This window comes from Kazachstania africana, chromosome 2 (genome assembly GCF_000304475.1).
Source record: "Kazachstania africana CBS 2517 chromosome 2, complete genome".
NCBI lineage: Eukaryota > Fungi > Ascomycota > Saccharomycetes > Saccharomycetales > Saccharomycetaceae > Kazachstania > Kazachstania africana.
Window position 1 is genome coordinate 1,125,818 of NC_018941.1, and position 16,809 is coordinate 1,142,626.

General features: G+C 37.6%; 8 protein-coding genes across 8 annotated transcripts; 5 read left to right on the forward strand and 3 right to left on the reverse strand.

Moving 5' to 3' along the window:
* Positions 1–931: 931 nt before the first annotated feature.
* KAFR0B05500 (uncharacterized protein) lies at positions 932–2,311 on the forward strand (the record flags this gene model as incomplete). Its single annotated transcript, XM_003955931.1, has 1 exon — positions 932–2,311. The coding sequence occupies one exon, from the start codon at positions 932–934 to the stop codon at positions 2,309–2,311; it is 1,380 nt and encodes a 459-aa protein (XP_003955980.1).
* Positions 2,312–3,077: 766 nt separating this feature from the next.
* PDS1 (securin) lies at positions 3,078–3,905 on the forward strand (the record flags this gene model as incomplete). Its single annotated transcript, XM_003955932.1, has 1 exon — positions 3,078–3,905. One exon carries the CDS (start codon positions 3,078–3,080, stop codon positions 3,903–3,905), a length of 828 nt encoding a protein of 275 aa, XP_003955981.1.
* Positions 3,906–4,479: 574 nt separating this feature from the next.
* Positions 4,480–6,012, forward strand: KAFR0B05520 (uncharacterized protein; the record flags this gene model as incomplete). Its single annotated transcript, XM_003955933.1, has 1 exon — positions 4,480–6,012. One exon carries the CDS (start codon positions 4,480–4,482, stop codon positions 6,010–6,012), a length of 1,533 nt encoding a protein of 510 aa, XP_003955982.1.
* Positions 6,013–7,077: 1,065 nt separating this feature from the next.
* On the forward strand, positions 7,078–8,622 carry KAFR0B05530 (uncharacterized protein; the record flags this gene model as incomplete). The annotated part of the gene is made up of 1 exon (XM_003955934.1): positions 7,078–8,622. One exon carries the CDS (start codon positions 7,078–7,080, stop codon positions 8,620–8,622), a length of 1,545 nt encoding a protein of 514 aa, XP_003955983.1.
* Positions 8,623–8,729: 107 nt separating this feature from the next.
* On the reverse strand, positions 8,730–10,289 carry FOB1 (replication fork barrier binding protein FOB1; the record flags this gene model as incomplete). The annotated part of the gene is made up of 1 exon (XM_003955935.1): positions 8,730–10,289. One exon carries the CDS (start codon positions 10,287–10,289, stop codon positions 8,730–8,732), a length of 1,560 nt encoding a protein of 519 aa, XP_003955984.1.
* A 325-nt stretch (positions 10,290–10,614) lies between these two features.
* On the reverse strand, positions 10,615–12,282 carry GAA1 (GPI-anchor transamidase subunit GAA1; the record flags this gene model as incomplete). Its single annotated transcript, XM_003955936.1, has 1 exon — positions 10,615–12,282. One exon carries the CDS (start codon positions 12,280–12,282, stop codon positions 10,615–10,617), a length of 1,668 nt encoding a protein of 555 aa, XP_003955985.1.
* Positions 12,283–12,562: 280 nt separating this feature from the next.
* Positions 12,563–14,380, forward strand: KAFR0B05560 (putative phosphotransferase; the record flags this gene model as incomplete). Its single annotated transcript, XM_003955937.1, has 1 exon — positions 12,563–14,380. One exon carries the CDS (start codon positions 12,563–12,565, stop codon positions 14,378–14,380), a length of 1,818 nt encoding a protein of 605 aa, XP_003955986.1.
* Positions 14,381–14,614: 234 nt separating this feature from the next.
* TRS85 (Trs85p) lies at positions 14,615–16,624 on the reverse strand (the record flags this gene model as incomplete). Its single annotated transcript, XM_003955938.1, has 1 exon — positions 14,615–16,624. One exon carries the CDS (start codon positions 16,622–16,624, stop codon positions 14,615–14,617), a length of 2,010 nt encoding a protein of 669 aa, XP_003955987.1.
* Positions 16,625–16,809: the final 185 nt, after the last annotated feature.

Sequence of the window (16,809 nt, forward strand, 5' to 3'; positions counted from 1 at the left end):
GAACCTTTCGTCAATCAGTAACCTAAAAAGGAAATGTCTCTATAAAATTGGACTGATTCTTAGACCCTTCTATTTTTTACTACAAGGCAACCTCTATTCGAGAAACAGGACTTCTGAGTTCAATCACATACAAAAGGAAACTAAATGAAATAAGGCGTGGAATGCCTACGATTTCCGCGGCTCAAAACTTGGATGGGTCTCATATATGCAATTTATATCTGCGTCTCCATTTTTCTATTGATCTCCGGGATACATTACTCTTTTGTACGCGTAATTTACAGGAACTGTATATCATTAAAAATGGTGAACATTGTACATGCAGTCAGCTTTACTGTTTCCCATACCAATATTCTCCATTTTCCATACGTTGCCTCCGAAGAGTTACGGTTATTTTTTTAAATCAATTAATTGGACTTTCCAGTTTTTCTTAAAAGACTAAAAGTCTCTTTCTTACTACCAGACAATAACAAGGAAACCTTTGCATATAACTTTTCTTATTTTCAATGCCACCTGAATATACTATAACTCACCAAGACCCTAAAAATATAGACCTTTCTCTGCTCTAGCCTCTCCTCTTCATTTATTATTGGATGACTCGAGAGGGCTGGCAGCCCTGTTTTGGCTTCTCCCCTTCATTTATTCTTGTATGACTCGAAAGGGCTGCTTGTCCTGCTATATTCTGCCTGATCATTAAAAAACTTAATTTACCTTAGACCTTAAAACCATAATTTTGAATAGCTGCCTATTATTTTTTATTACATTTCATGCTGCTTTCTCCTCTTCAAGAAAAGGTATAAAAGAATTCACAACTTTTGAACCATTTAATGTTTCAGATATTTGATTATTTTTATCCTTGCATTTACATTTTTCTTTCATTCATGCCTTCTTATTTTATTCTAATCTACCAACAATAAATATTCAAAAACTAATAATGAAACTAAATAATATTCTTTCCAAGACAATAACTGTTGCAAGCATTATTACAAATTTAGTAAACGCTTTGCCAACTACAAATTTCTTTTCAAGAGAAACTACGTGCTTGGCTGCAACTAATGGCTGTCCTCATCTAGATTTTGGTCATCATGCCGAAGTTACAAACACTTTAAGATACTATATGTCACTTGATTGTGTGACACCTGTTGCTGACAACACATATGAAATTACAATACACGTAACAGGCGAGGAACAAATAGATCTTAAATATCTATATTCGCTAAAAATAATTGGTGTCGACGGCCCAGAAGGCACAGTTCAATTATACGGATATAATGAGGATACGTATCTAATAGATAATCCAACAGATTATAAAGCCACTTTCCAAGTATACGGCAATCCATCAAAAGATGATGATTGCGAAATTTGGATGCCAAATTTTGAAATTCAATATGAATATTTACAAGGCAACACTTCTCAGTATAATCAAACTTGGGAATGGGGTGCAACTGCTTTCGATTTATCTACAGGTTGCCATAGTTACGATAATAATAATATTTCACAAACTGATTTCCCTGGGTTTTACAGGAGATCACCAAAATGTGAGGATGTTAAGGTAACTACGACTATCTCCACTGAAACTACGACTACAACTACTACTGAAGAAACCTCAACTACTTCTGAAGAAACCTCAACTACTACTGGAGAAACCTCAACTATTACTGAAGAAACCTCAACTATTACTGAAGAAACCTCAACTACTACTGAAGAAACCTCAACTATTACTGAAGAAACCTCAACTATTACTGAAGAAACCTCAACTATTACTGAAGAAACCTCAACTAGTACTGAAGAAACAGCCACTACCACTACTGACACTTCTTCTACTGTTACTTCCTCTACCTCAAGTTTTCCAGGGTCCGTGCTCGACTCTAGCCGTGTAGAATCCTCTACTGCTACTGACATTTCTTCTGCTGTTGCTTCCTCTACCTCTAGTTTCCCAGGGTCTGTACTCGACTCTAGCCGTATAGAATCCAGCCCAGTACCATCTACTGAAAGCGGTTCCGTGTTATCCCCAGCCGATTCTACTGGAGTTATTTCGTCTTCCATTACAGCTACTTCTGTTGACTTAAGTTCCGATAGCTCTAGTATAATAAGTTCTGCCTCTCCAACTTCAAATACCAAAGCTTCATTCTCGCATACTATCAGCACTATTTCTTCAACTGCTGAATCTACCTCGGTCATTCACAACCCTTCTTCGTTAAAGGAGGTTACTTTCTCTAGCACAGCGTACTCCTCTTTATTGACTTCTTATCCATCACCTTCTGACACAACTCAAAGCGACAGAAATGTGGTCCACTACTTCTACTCCAAATAGCCCTGAAGTTTTTACTAGTGGAATTGAATCTGGATTTACAAATATTGAAAGCGTATCAACTATCCCAGCCACAACTACTACAGTACCATCATTAGTAACTGTCCCATGTGATAGCAGTCTACCAGATGGTCCTTTCTGCACCACCCCAGCTACGGCTGCTACAGCTGCATCATTAGTAACTGTTCCATGTGGTAGCAATTTACCAGATAGTTGTTTCTGCGCTACCCCATCTACCACTACACAAAGCTCACATGGTGAGGCAACGACTATATCCAGATCAAGAACCACTGTTGACTTTGGAATGTCTGTACCTCCTATTTCGAGAGAGCCACAAAGTTCAAGTGCTGATAGCTCCACTACATCATATACTTATTCCCTATTTGAAGGTAGTGGATCGAGAAATGGCCAAAATAGGATATTTAGCACTTTTATGACTATTGCCATGTATTTATTACTTATCTAGATACATTTTGCGGGTACGAATTTTGCAAGTTTATGCAAAAAATAATCGTTCATGAATTCTATTTCAATGGTATTAGCGTATATAGTAGTTAAGTCACATAATATTCTCCGCTCTGAAACTATCATAGCCATATATACGTAGTCTTTTTTGAATTTATTTATATTGCTTGGTTATCTAAAACCTTTTTTTTTTTGTCGAGCGGAATATTAAAATATAAAATATAAATAATAATAAACACGAGAAGTATAAAACATTCTTATATTGTTACGAGGCCAAACAATAGGCAATCAGAGCTTCATTTACATGTCAAACCAATCAGATAAGGAGAATAATTTGTCTACGATCCCCGTCTTGGCGTTACAGACCCCAAATACGAATTTCGTAAAGAAAAATACTACCTCTACTAGAATATCACCTTTAAAGCGATTACAACAACAGGGTAAACTACCACTACAATCCAAAAATGGGAATAAATCAAATAGTATCTTGATAAGTCACAAAGGAAATAACACAAGGATAAAAAAGTACGGTTCGATTTTAGGGCTAGAAAACCCGGGCAATTTTAAGCTACCTAAAACAAAGAGTCTAATATTGAAAGATAATGAAAGTTCAGAATCCGAGGAGGAAGATGGACTCTTGAATCGTAAACTCAAAGAAGCTCTGAGTCGATCCCAAAATGACGAAGATAGAGAAGGAGATGGAAGTGTGGGTTTGTTTGCGAAAGAGGCTTTTCAAAATCACATAAGTAATGATGACGACAGTGAAATTGATATTATAAATGGTAAAGAGAAAGATGTTGAGCTATCATATATTCCAGACCACTACGAAGTCATTGCTGCAGATGAAATCGAGAAGCTTAAGCAGGTGAATTTGGGAACGAGATTCAAGAGCTCAGCGAGCAGTGGGCTTAATGATAATGACAGTACGATCCAATTTTTAGAACTAGAACACGTATCAGATAGTGACACTGAGGAGAACATTGATCCTTCTTACAACGGCGTTAACAGGATCGGTAAAAACAGTACGAAAAGTAAGAGCATTGATTTCGATATAACAGAGGAAATCGGCACAAAATATGCTGGCAGCGGGCTCGATGACGACGACATAGAAGCCATGCTAAGAGATCTGTGAAGAGTATATAAAACAAATATATTGCTCTGTACTAATACAAATTTCTTAATAATTGCTTGAACACACATGATAATAGCTCATATGGGCGATTAAAAGAAATGAAGAGGGACGCTGCCCGATTGTAGAAAAGTTTCTCGAGATAGTATCGTACTCCATCACTTCCTTTTTTTGACCCAAACTTTTTTTAAGGAAAAAACAAACTCCAAATTGCTCAACTTGCTTGTTTCATGAATCACAAAGTGTCATTGTAAAACTGAGATCTTAAGTGCTTGCAGCAGAGAGGGTCTCGTGGTTCTTAGCTTTTAACTTTCAGGGCACACGCCTCCGACCGTGAGCTTTGAAAAATTGCGCAAAGTGATTTGATTCAGAAAAAGAAAAAGGTTAGAGTGCTCATCGCCAAAATCTATGAGCACAAAAGTATCAACAATCGCTCTTTTTGCTTTATAGAATAGACTATATATGCAATCACCAGGGTATAGATAGTAGAATATTATACTTTGCACTTTTAGTCCGTTGTTGGTAATACTTCCTACAGTCAATCTTCTAGTTTAAAGGTTCAAGGTATTTCAAAAAAATGCCCCCAATAACCAGCTCAACTTCAGGCACCTCAAACACGCCAACAAGTGATTCTAATACTCATGACTTCGAACCAGCGCCTAAAATATCCGTAGCTGATCTGAACCAAAAGATAATAAATGCTGAGTATGCCGTTAGAGGATCGATCGCGATGAGAGCGGAGGAGTTAGAATTTGAATTGTATCACAAGACTCAGCCCCACAGTTTTCCATTTGAGAGAATTATTTACGCAAATATAGGTAACCCTCAACAACTTGATCAGAAACCACTAACTTTTTCGAGACAAGTCATGTCGATTTTGGAATATCCTGGGCTATTGAAATTCAAGGATGTTTTACTATCTCAAGGTATCTATAAGAAGGACGCTTTGGAGAGAGCAGAATTATTACAATCTCAAATTGGAGCTTCAGTTGGTGCATATTCATTAGCACAAGGTGTCTATGGCATTAGAGAAACAACGGCAAGGTTTATTTCTAAAAGAGATAATTGCGAAGCTGCATCCGCGGATGATATATTTTTAACAGATGGAGCTTCAAAAGCTGTTACTTACCTTATGATGGCGCTATGTCAGAATGAGCATACTGGTATTTTGATTCCTATCCCGCAATATCCCTTATACACGGCATCTATATGCATTCATAATGCAAAGATGTTACCATATTACCTAGATGAAGAATCTGGCTGGTCCACAAAAGTTGAGGAAATCGAAAACTCCGTCATTAATGCAATTGAGAATGGTATCAAACCCTCCGCTATGGTGGTTATAAATCCTGGAAACCCTACGGGAGCAGTCTTATCCGTCGATGTGATTCAAAGGATTATCACTGTGGCAGCTAAGTATGGAATTGTATTGATTGCTGATGAAGTGTATCAAGATAATATTTTCAACGGAGAATTCCACTCTATGAAAAAAATACTTAGACAATTACAAAAGAAATATCCAGGAAAATATGATAACGTTCAATTAGCTTCACTTCATTCCACGTCAAAAGGAGTATCAGGAGAATGTGGACAGAGAGGTGGCTACATGGAAATTGTTGGATTTTCTGATGAAGTGAGGCATTTGCTTTTAAAATTGGCTTCCATTAACATATGCTCTGTTGTCACAGGCCAGGCACTTGTAGATTTAATGGTTGATCCACCACATGTTGGTGATGAATCCTATGAAAAGGATCAAGAAGAAAGAAATGAAATTCATTCTACACTGAAAAAGAGAGCAGATAAATTATATGACACTTTTTCTAATCTAGAGGGTATTGAATGCCAAAAACCACAAGGTGCTATGTATCTTTTCCCCAGATTAATTCTTCCCGATAGGGCAATTGAAGAGGCCAAGAAACTGCAGATGGAAGCGGATGAATTTTACTGCCATAAATTGCTAGAAAATACAGGAATATGCACAGTCCCAGGTTCAGGATTCGGCCAAAGAGAGGGCACCTATCATGTAAGAACCACCTTTTTGTCACCAGGCACCGAATGGATTGATGACTGGAAGAAATTCCACGAAAAATTTATGAAAGAATATCAATAACTCGTGAAAGCAACCTAATGTTGATCAATAATCAACACGCAAAGAATATTGTATTTTGATAGATCCAAAAGGCCGGTTGACATACAAAATTGCTGAAATACTCTGCATTTTCAAGAAAAGCGTGCATTAGACGAATTATAATACTCACTCAAATTTTCATATATAAGAATTTGATACAATGCGCTATATAAAATCTAATCCTTTTCGTAATATATCCCAATGAGTAGGCCTGGTATGAAACATTCCACAAAACGGCACGTTGCTTTTCTTTACTATCCTACAATCTTGTGGTTTACATAACAACATAGAAAAAGATTAAATCTATCATAGTGAATTGTATGTATCCTATAGTTACAATAAACTCTTTCTAGCAAGCCAGTTCTCCAGAGAAGGATAGAGATCAAGATATTGCACTGCTCTAGCAACAAGTAATTCACTAAAAGCCTTGGACTCGTTAAACCAATCCTGGTGATTATTCTACATCTGTGGAATTTGGTGTTAATCCTCTCCGGTTTCAGTGTGGAAATATTGTGGATTTCTAAATTCCACAGCCGGCCCAACTACAATTACCCAAAAAAAACATGTCACAGAGCCGAAAATTTCGTGTGACTGCATGGATGGCATAAAACCCATAACCGTATCGCGGTTCAAAGTGCGCGTCGCGGATTGATTTCCGAAGTGTTCAAGTAATATGGCTAGATTAATGTGTAAGGCTGCGCTATAGGATGGTAGTATAATACGGTTGGCCTCCCCTTGCTTTAACATATTGAGAAAATTTATTGTAGAGGGCCATAACTCATTTTAATCATCAACACAATTTTGTAAAGAGGTGAAAGTGATGGAACTTTTGAGCTTTTAACCTTTATTATGTATATTTCAATGACATTCTTGTTGGCGAGGCTTTTTTTAGGTCATGCAAATTTTTTTTTTTGACTCACAAAGAGCAAAATAATTTCTCGAGAAATCGAAATTTAAAACCTGATTATCTTGAGTTAACAACTATATAAAAGCATTCTTGCTTTATACGTAGCTAAAGCATACATACATACAATCTACATCGCTAAAATGCAACTAACTGAAGAATTTGCTGCTACGACACAATATTTTCCTGTAAGGAAGGCCTTAGATGACGACACCATTCACAATTTTAAACCAGCAAAGAAAATTACCCTAGATGATTTAAATCAGAATGTGCTGAAATCAGAATATGCCGTCAGAGGTTCCATCCCAAGAAGAGCAGAAGAATTGGAATTCGAACTATTAAATAATGACAGTTCTGATTCTCTTGCTTTTGAAAACATCGTTCACGCCAATATTGGTAATCCACAACAATTGGATCAAAAACCTTTGACGTTTTCTAGGCAAGTTATCTCAATTTTACAATATCCAGAACTGTTGAATCAAAGAAACATCCTTGTATCAACAGGCATTTTTAAGTCGGATGCAATGGAACGGGCCGAAACTTTGCTCTGCCATATAGGCGGCTCGGTGGGCGCTTACTCTTCTTCACAAGGTGTCTATGGTATTCGAGAAACTGTCGCCAATTACATAACTGCTAGAGATAACGGGGAAACTGCTTCTCCTGATGATATATTTTTGACGGAAGGTGCCTCCAAAGCCGCTAGCTATCTGCTTTCATTATTGTGCAAAGATAAAAATACCGGTGTACTGATCCCAATTCCACAATATCCTTTATACACTGCCACCATAACTCTTTGTGACGCCAAGATGCTGCCTTACTACCTAAATGAAGAGTCAGGTTGGTCGACTAACACAAATGAGATTGAGAAAGTAGTTCTAGATGCAATTGCTGATAACGTCAAGCCATCTGTCATGGTTGTAATTAATCCGGGAAATCCAACTGGTTCAGTTCTCAGCAAAGACGATATCATCCACATAATAAATATTGGTGCCAAGTATGGGATAGTATTGATTGCTGATGAAGTCTATCAAGAAAACATTTTTGATGGTGAGTTTCATTCCATGAAAAAAGTTTTGAGATCCTTACAGAAACAATATCCTGGAAAATATGATGCCGTTCAGTTGGCTTCTCTCCACTCTACTTCAAAAGGTGTCTCTGGAGAATGTGGCCAAAGAGGTGGTTATATGGAACTGGTGGGTTTTAAGGATGAAATCAGACAGGCTATTCTGAAATTAGCTTCAATCTCATTATGTTCTGTAATTACAGGCCAAGCTTTGGTTGATTTAATGGTAAATCCCCCAAAGAAAGGTGATGAATCATACGAGTTAGATAATTTCGAAAGAAAAAATATTCATGAAACTCTAAAAGAAAGAGCTGAGAAATTGTATAATCTATTTTGTCAGTTAAAGGGAGTGGAATGTCAAAAGCCACAGGGCGCCATGTACCTTTTCCCCAAATTACACTTTCCACAGACACTAATAACGGAGGCAATAAATCAAAATATGAGCCCAGACGAATTTTACTGTCACGCACTTCTAGAGGCTACCGGCATTTGTACAGTACCAGGTTCAGGTTTTGGTCAAAAAGAAGGTACCTATCATCTAAGAACCACATTCTTGGCACCTGGAAATCAATGGACGGAAAAATGGAAGTTATTTCATGAAGAATTTTTTTCCAAGTATCAGTGATACCCCTCCCATGCATTAACTACGTATGACTTTAAACATCCTTATATAAAATATACCTCGATCTAGTATCGCGCAATACAGCATTTTTTTAAGACTCATTGTCAGAGTTATAGTTTCATTGAACTATTACTCTCCATTTCTACATAATCATCAGTCTTGTGCTTCTTAGAAATTATAGAGTCGTGCGTCTCCTCATAATATGAGGTAAGTGGGCCAGATATTTCTGAAGTATCCTGCCTATCTATAAGGCGTTTCGATACCCTAGGCTTAGGAAGACCATCAGTCATATATGCCTCTGTCAAGGACATGCTGTCCTGCGCATCGGCTTCCGTTGCTGGTGGCATTACAGCACCCATATCCTCTTCATCTATTGATTGATCGCCTTCAAATTGAAATTCATCGTAAGGTTCATCGTGCGGTTCATCATGTGGTTCATCGACTTCAAGAAAAATCAACCCATTATCAACTCTTAAAACACTTTCACTAACTGCATTCTCTAAAATTTGTATTATTTTCTCTTTGAACTTCAAAGAACATTCTTGGATTTGACTGGACAACAAATCACCTGGGACACCGCCTGCTCTATCATTATGACGGATGTTGTGATCATAAGATCCATATTTTAAACACAGATTCCAGCTCAACAAACATTCTTCCCTATGAGCTTCTAATTTGGCTTTCATTTGCCTAATACCGGCAGCGTGGAATGTATTAGGTTTACTAGTACCCAAGCCAATTTGAAGGTCGTATTCAAAAGCAATTTTCTCACATATATCAAACATATCCTGCCAATCTAATGAGGCTGTTTCTATGAATATCGGCTGCCTTATAAAACTCAGAAAAAGACTTGCCATAGTAGGAACGAGATGCTTAAATTTGGTGTTTTTCAAAGGAAGCATCCATATGTATCTCGAATGGTAATCTCTACAATACAGGATATGGGAATACTTCTTTTCGATTTTCTCATTTGGAAATGGTTCAAAAATTTCTATATGCACTCTCTCTAGGGGCATGAGCTCATTATAAATATTTCTATGCTTAAATTTTTCTAGTTTACCTATTTTTTGCTCTGGGTTACATACAGAGCAAAATTTCAATGCCTTTAAGCACAAATCACGAGTAATATTAGAGTAAAAAGTAGATAAACTATGATGAATCTTTTTTACGAAACCATGATTATTCATCAAGTGACACCCCATGATCATATCAAATACGTATACGGGTTCACAGACAATTTTATCTTTTCTGAGATGGTCGTGAATTAAACCATTGTTATCTCGGTAATACCTTCGTTTTAGAAATAAATAACGTGGTTCTGCCGTTATTTTGGTCCATTTCGGGTTCGTACTGGCCAGAGTTTCGGGTGTCAAGGAATCTGTTCTTATCAAGTCATATGTTTCTTCCGTAAGATGGCCGTTAATCGATTGTTGAAATTTGAAGACCTCTCTTTCCCCTCTTTTTAATAGTTCTAAATTCATAAACGAATCCGTGTACGATGTATACGACTCTCCCATCCTTGGAACAATGTACGACTCCTTTATAACTATATTCTCTGGGGCTTCTATGAGTTCTGATGCGAAATCTCTCTCTATCATATTGTGAACAGGCGCTACCTTTTCTTCAGGCCCTAATGCCCGCGTATTCTCATTCATTTTGGTACTAGTCATCAAGATATAGAGAAACTGGTAACGGCAGCAGCAATTAAGACGAACGCTCGCTTCTGCTCGACTGATTATGTTGGTATTAAATATTCAACTAAGCTGATAGTTTTAAGTTTTTCAATCATCTCATTGAATTATTTTTTTTTTTTTTTGTTCGATGTCCGACATCTGACAGCTATGACAGCGAAATCTTACAGAGTATTAGTATATCAGGCCTATCAACATCGAAGATTGATGAGATTACTATATAATGCATAAATTATTTATTTCTTTTACAGCTCTTTCTTTTCACTAGTACTTCTGCTTTGGATAGTCATGGACGAAACTGCTATTATAATCCAGCATGGTAGCCAGCCAAGTGTGAGAAAAACCAGGTCCAGCAATTCATGTCGTTCCATGCCGGAATTAACCTGTCCAACGTTGCTAAGCCAGTCAATTCAGAATCAAATATATTACTGAAAGCGCATATGGATATATATGGATTTGAGACTAATAGCAACATTGAATTCTTTAGCGCTTGGGAGGAAGTTGGAAGAGTGTTGCTTATCTTCACTAGTGTCATTGGAAAAGCAAGAACACCAATAGTAAGGGCTAGGGGGAAATTTATCATTAGAAGCGATGTCAAAACTAAACTGAAATAGCCAAAAGCAAAAGCTTTCATTCTGTGTGCAACTGTTATTTTGGTTTCAGCTAGGGGAAGCCCTCTTGATATCAATGGAATGAAAGAAAATAATATACATATGAACATCAGCATAACAGGGAATGTGTATTTAAGGTAGGTAATCGCAAAACAGAAGGAGAAAGTTATACTTAAAAACCAAACTATAATAGCTTCTAATGTATAAGAAGAAATAAATGGAATTGAATCTTGGTTATCATTCACAAATTCACCCAAAGATGAACAGGCGAAAGCCAAAGAAAGACCAACAGCAGCAGGTAGATAACTACTTATAGAAACAAAATTTCTTGGGGCTAATAATAAATAGTAGAAAAATGATTGATGGAATTTTTCTAGAAGGTTATTAATGGACCTGAACATTGCCTCTGGAATTCTTCCAAAAGTAGTGATATCAATACCTCCTTCGCCACATGCTTTGAGTGTTAAGGCCTGAATTCTCCAACCGCTGAATGCCTCATTACCGTGCGGCTTTTTGATACCCGCAAGACTAGAATCCTTAATGCTGCGTAATAACATCTTGAATCTAGACCATAGTGACCGTTCTTCTAGTTCTTCTCTTGGTAATCCATGCAAAGAGACTTTCATTCCTTCATGTTCAGTAATTGAAACTGCAATATTCACAAGATCTAAATTAGGTAACTCACCGTTTAAGCCATCGTAATGAATCTCTACATAGTCAAAAAAATCACTTTCTGACGCATAATCCAATATAACGGCCGCCTCAATAGACCCACCTGTCAAATCTAAGGATGTATGGTATGCCTCGACCCAAGATCTGAGAGAGGCACCAGTATCTTCACTAAATACAACAATAATGTTCTTCGACCATATTGGCCAACGCCAGAAAAATCTTGCTAGTGAAACACCTAAAGCAGCGCCACCTGTATTGAATTGTCCCTCAGAATTGTGCCATGGAATGGCCAAGACAATGGCTTCCGTGCCGTCGCCTCTTGGTGAGTGAAAGATCCCATATATGGTACTGTTATTGTGAGTATCAGTTTTGGCTCCAATGTCATTCAGCCAAGTTTCCATTATATCATTTCTTTCCGTAAGAGGTAAATCCACCATATTCTCTACCTGTGTACGATATCCTCTTAGGATGTTCCATTCCGTTTCTCTGAAGTAACTGTATGCCTGAGAGGGCATAAGGGCGTTCTCTGATATATAAGTGTTCCTGTATTGACCATCAATTGGTAAGATAGCTATCGAAATTAAGCTGATTAGAGCAATAATTTTCGAGAATAAAGGTAAATACTTTTTCAGCTTTGGGACAAGTCCCATTACCGCTACCTGTCTTTTCACTCTTTCCACTAGACCCATCCTGGTTTCAAAGCTAAAAGTTCGGTCTTGATTCAATGCAAGCACGTATCTTCAGTATCAACCTCGATGACTTTTGTATCTGAGTTCTCGAAAATGAATCTTCCTTTCAGTGAACAGCAATGATCAAATATAAACTCTTTGTCTATCGCGCTCTCGCATAAATATTTTCCAGAAATTAAAAGATATTCTGCTTACTTGAAATATTCAACTTTTGGTATGTATAGAACTTATGCAACCCAGCCAATTCATAGACTAGATTTGCTATAGAAGCGCAATTATCATGGGTAGATTTCAGAATCCTTTAACCAATGGAAAAGAAAAAGGAGGTGATAATTTCCACTTTATTGGTGTTGATGTCGGCACAGGCTCTGTAAGAGCCTGCGTGATTGACAGAAAGGGAGATATTTTGGCTTTAGTTGATAAGCCTATTAGTAGGGAGGAATTGAAACCAGGTTTCATAACACAATCCTCGGAAGAAATTTGGGATAGTATCTGTTTCTGTGTTCGGAAAGTCATCGCTGACGCTAAGATTCCTGCTAATAAGGTCATTGGTATTGGTTTCGACGCAACCTGTTCACTGGCCGTAGTAGATAAGGATACTTTGGAAGGACTTGCTGTAGGCCCGCAATTTTCCAAGAATGATCAAAATATCATTATGTGGATGGATCACAGAGCATCGCAGGAGACAGATGAAATAAATTCAATTTATGATGCCCCTTTGAAGTATGTAGGCGGCAAAATGTCAATTGAAATGGAAATGCCAAAAATTAAGTGGTTGAAAAATCATATGCCAAGAGAAACATTTCGAAAGGCCGTGTTTTTTGACCTGCCTGATTACTTAACTTTCAAGGCCACAGGAATGCAAAATAGATCTCTTTGTTCAGCAGTTTGCAAACAAGGTTTACTTCCAATTGGGGTAGAAGGTTCAACTGAAGGTTGGTCAAGAACGTTTCTTAGTAACACTGGCTTGCCAGAATTAATAGAAAACGAATTTGAAAGGATTGGGGGTCCAGGCAACAATTCCAGGAATTTCTTAAGTGCAGGTGAATATGTTTCGACATTATCCAAAAGTTCAGGCGAGCAACTTGGCTTGACCGAGAGTTGCGTCGTTGGTTCAGGTTTAATAGATGCATATGCAGGACTTATAGGAACAATAGCTGCAAGGATAGATGAAAGTGCGCGCACCCAGGATGATGCGAATGGGCAAGATCTACAAAACGCAATAGGTAGGCTTGCTGCTGTTGCCGGGACCTCTACATGCCATATAACCTTATCAGATAAGCCTATCTTTGTTAATGGTGTCTGGGGACCTTATAAAGATATCTTGGCCAAGGATTATTGGTGTGCTGAAGGAGGGCAGAGCTGTACAGGCGAATTGTTGAAACATGTCATAACGACACATCCAGCATACGAAGAGCTCAAAATAAAGGCTGCGAAGTCAAAACTTGACCTTTTTGAATGTCTGAATGAGATTATACGCGATCTTGCCGAGCAAAAGGGTACATGTACGATATTGGAGTTAACGAAAGGCCTATTTCTTTATGGTGATTACCATGGAAATAGATCTCCCATTGCAGATCCCCGAATGAGGGCTTCTATTATTGGACAATCCATGGACACAACGGTAGAATCCTTGGCACTTATATACTTAGCAGCATGTGAATTCATAGCACATCAAACGCGACATATCATTACAAAAATGAATGAAGCTGGGCACTCAATACGGAGCATATACATGTCAGGGGGTCAATGTAGAAATAATATATTAATGGAATTGTTGGCTGACTTTACAGGTTTACCCGTTGTTATTCCCAAATATATTGATGCTGCTGTCGTGTTCGGAGCAGCATTAATAGGTGCAACTGCATGGGACGTTTTTAATCAGTGCGAAACTAATGATGATAGAGTTCCACAGGTTGAACATACTTTATGGAATGCTATGGTTAAAATGACAGGTAACGGTACGACTATTGCACCGAAAGTGAATAGGCACGCTTCACAAGCGCTTTTGAATACTAAGTATAAAATTTACATGGATATGGCAAAAACACAGAAAAAATACAGAAGTTTAATTGACGACAGCTTGAGCGTGCAATAGGTGAATTTCACTTGGCTCTCGCCTTTTCCCTTAGTGGGTTTTTGAGCATTTGGTTTATCGTTCCTAAGTTTGCCTTAATGATGCCAGGCCGTCTATTGGAAATTCTATCTCGGGAAAACACGATATGCATAGAAGTCTATAGGGAAATTATTGTTTATAAAACACTTTAATGGATATATACGTTATGAGAAGGTGATATTTACATAGTTTGTTAGTACTATCGCTTCTGTCTTGTCATTTACTGTCGCTAACAGCTATATTGTATTCTTCTCTTAATCTCGTTAGAATTAGATCGTCTCTGTTAACCAAGCCGACTCGAGAATAAATATCTGTTATGTTGTCCAAGCACCATTTTACTTGTTTCCATTGTCCTTGTTCAGCCCACATCTTTGCGGCAAGTAATCTGAAGAACGCAGCTTTACGTTTTCTCGTTAGCCCTTGTGAAACAATGTTACTTGGGTTCAAATCGTCCTGAGAGTTTAGTATACGATGTTCGTTGTCAGCAGGCTCTTCTAGATTGTCTTGCTTTTGCACTTGTTCTACTTTAGATTTTATTCTCGGATCTACTCGTAAGTCATAGCAATCACTTAATCTTTCCCAGATCATGATACGAGAACAGGGACCTAACCTTGATTCTTCAAGAATAGATTCTAAGTAGTTGATTGCGTAAGGTGTGGAAGTCCACGTATCGCTTAAAGAAAGAAAAAGCTCAGAAGATAAAATTAAACATCGAGTTTCATATGAAAGTACGGGCTCTAAGGAGGTAGATTCATTTGTGGGGCCAATTTTTTTATTACTCAGGTGTGTATTTGCTGCACAAGCATCATAGGCGTCCAATGCCCTATCGATTAAAGGGCTTATGTCATTCTTCATCATTTTGACTGTAACAATATTTTGGGCACCCATTAGAAGAGAAACAGCTTCCCATTCTAAACAGGAGGCCAGATATTTTGGAAACAGTTCCAGATCATGACTTAATATCTCGTAAGTCGCATAGCCAGTTTTGAAATCGGAAAGCATAATAGACCAGTCAGCTAACTTCCTTAATAAGAGCTCAGGAGATGAAGAAGCGAAATACTCATTCCCATCGTGGTCTTTTGTTAAGATATTCTGTTGTTGATGCGACGAAGTAGATGCTCTTGACATTAGTTTCTTCAAAAACTTTGATCCATGAAAAATCGATTTTTTTGGCTGTAAAACTGTCTCTTCCCAGAATGCTATCTTACGTTGCATGAATGGAATCAGTAGGGCATATACTAATTTTTCGAGCATATCGTACGTTGTATTCGTTAGTTCTATTGGCAAGGTGTTTTGTTCATCGGATTGTAAAAAATAAATCATTTCATCTAATGATGACATTACAGGTTGATGCAATTTGATGAATGGCTCTGTTTGATAAGAATTTTTCCATAAAGGTAGGGATATGCTTTCTACAAATAACTGCTTCTTGATCTTAACGGAAAGCTCTTCACATTGTTGAACTTCTTCTGGTGAATCAGCATTATAGCACAAAAGAAATACCGGTAACATATCGTATGTGTTAATGTAAATGGGAAATTTATCAATTGTATTATGCAAATTTTTGAATTTGATTAGGAGTCCTTTAGCGTCCTCGTATGATTGTGAGTTAGTTATATCTAACGCAATCAAAGACATGATTGGATGATTGAAGGATTCAAACGGTGATAGAGTTGTTGTAGAAGAGATTGCCAACGAGAAGAAGTTATGGTATAGGGACTTTTTTAGTAGCTGATGAGAAGTCGAATCAAATGTAAACTTCTCAACTAATTCTAAATATTGGCGTAAGTATGATTCCAATGAGTGATGGTCAAAAAGCATATCATTCTTATCATGACGTTCTACAAGGTCTGGTAAGGGCCGCGTAAATCTAATATATTGGGATTGCGTCGAATCTCTCTGAAAGAGACTGTTCGACCTGCTTCTAGCACGTGTAGTCTTGGTGGTTGTTAAGCTGGACGATGAATGAGGTGCATTTGCTTTCGATTCGCTAGCCTGATCTCTATCTGAGACACAACCACCAAAAAATCTTAGCAACATATAAAGAGAGTCAATTGAGTAGGTATCTTGTATATGTTTATCTAATTCAGGTGTTGAAGTAACGGTAATCACGGGCGCTATAGCATGGGATACAATTCTTCTGGCAATTTCAGACGGTATATTTTCATCACTACACTCTAAATGAAACAGAAGGTTCATATAATGCTCATATGAGAAATTTATCATACTTTCGAATATTTTCTCTTGTTTAGTACCTTTTCCAATTATTTATGTTGCTTGCACCTATCTATTAATTCACTAGCTATGCAGCTTTTTATATGTGTCAAATATTCAGTATATAACATATCTTTACATCGCTTTTCAAATTTTGTTGCGCATTCTTGAAAGCATAAAGTACTGAAGAGATAGTC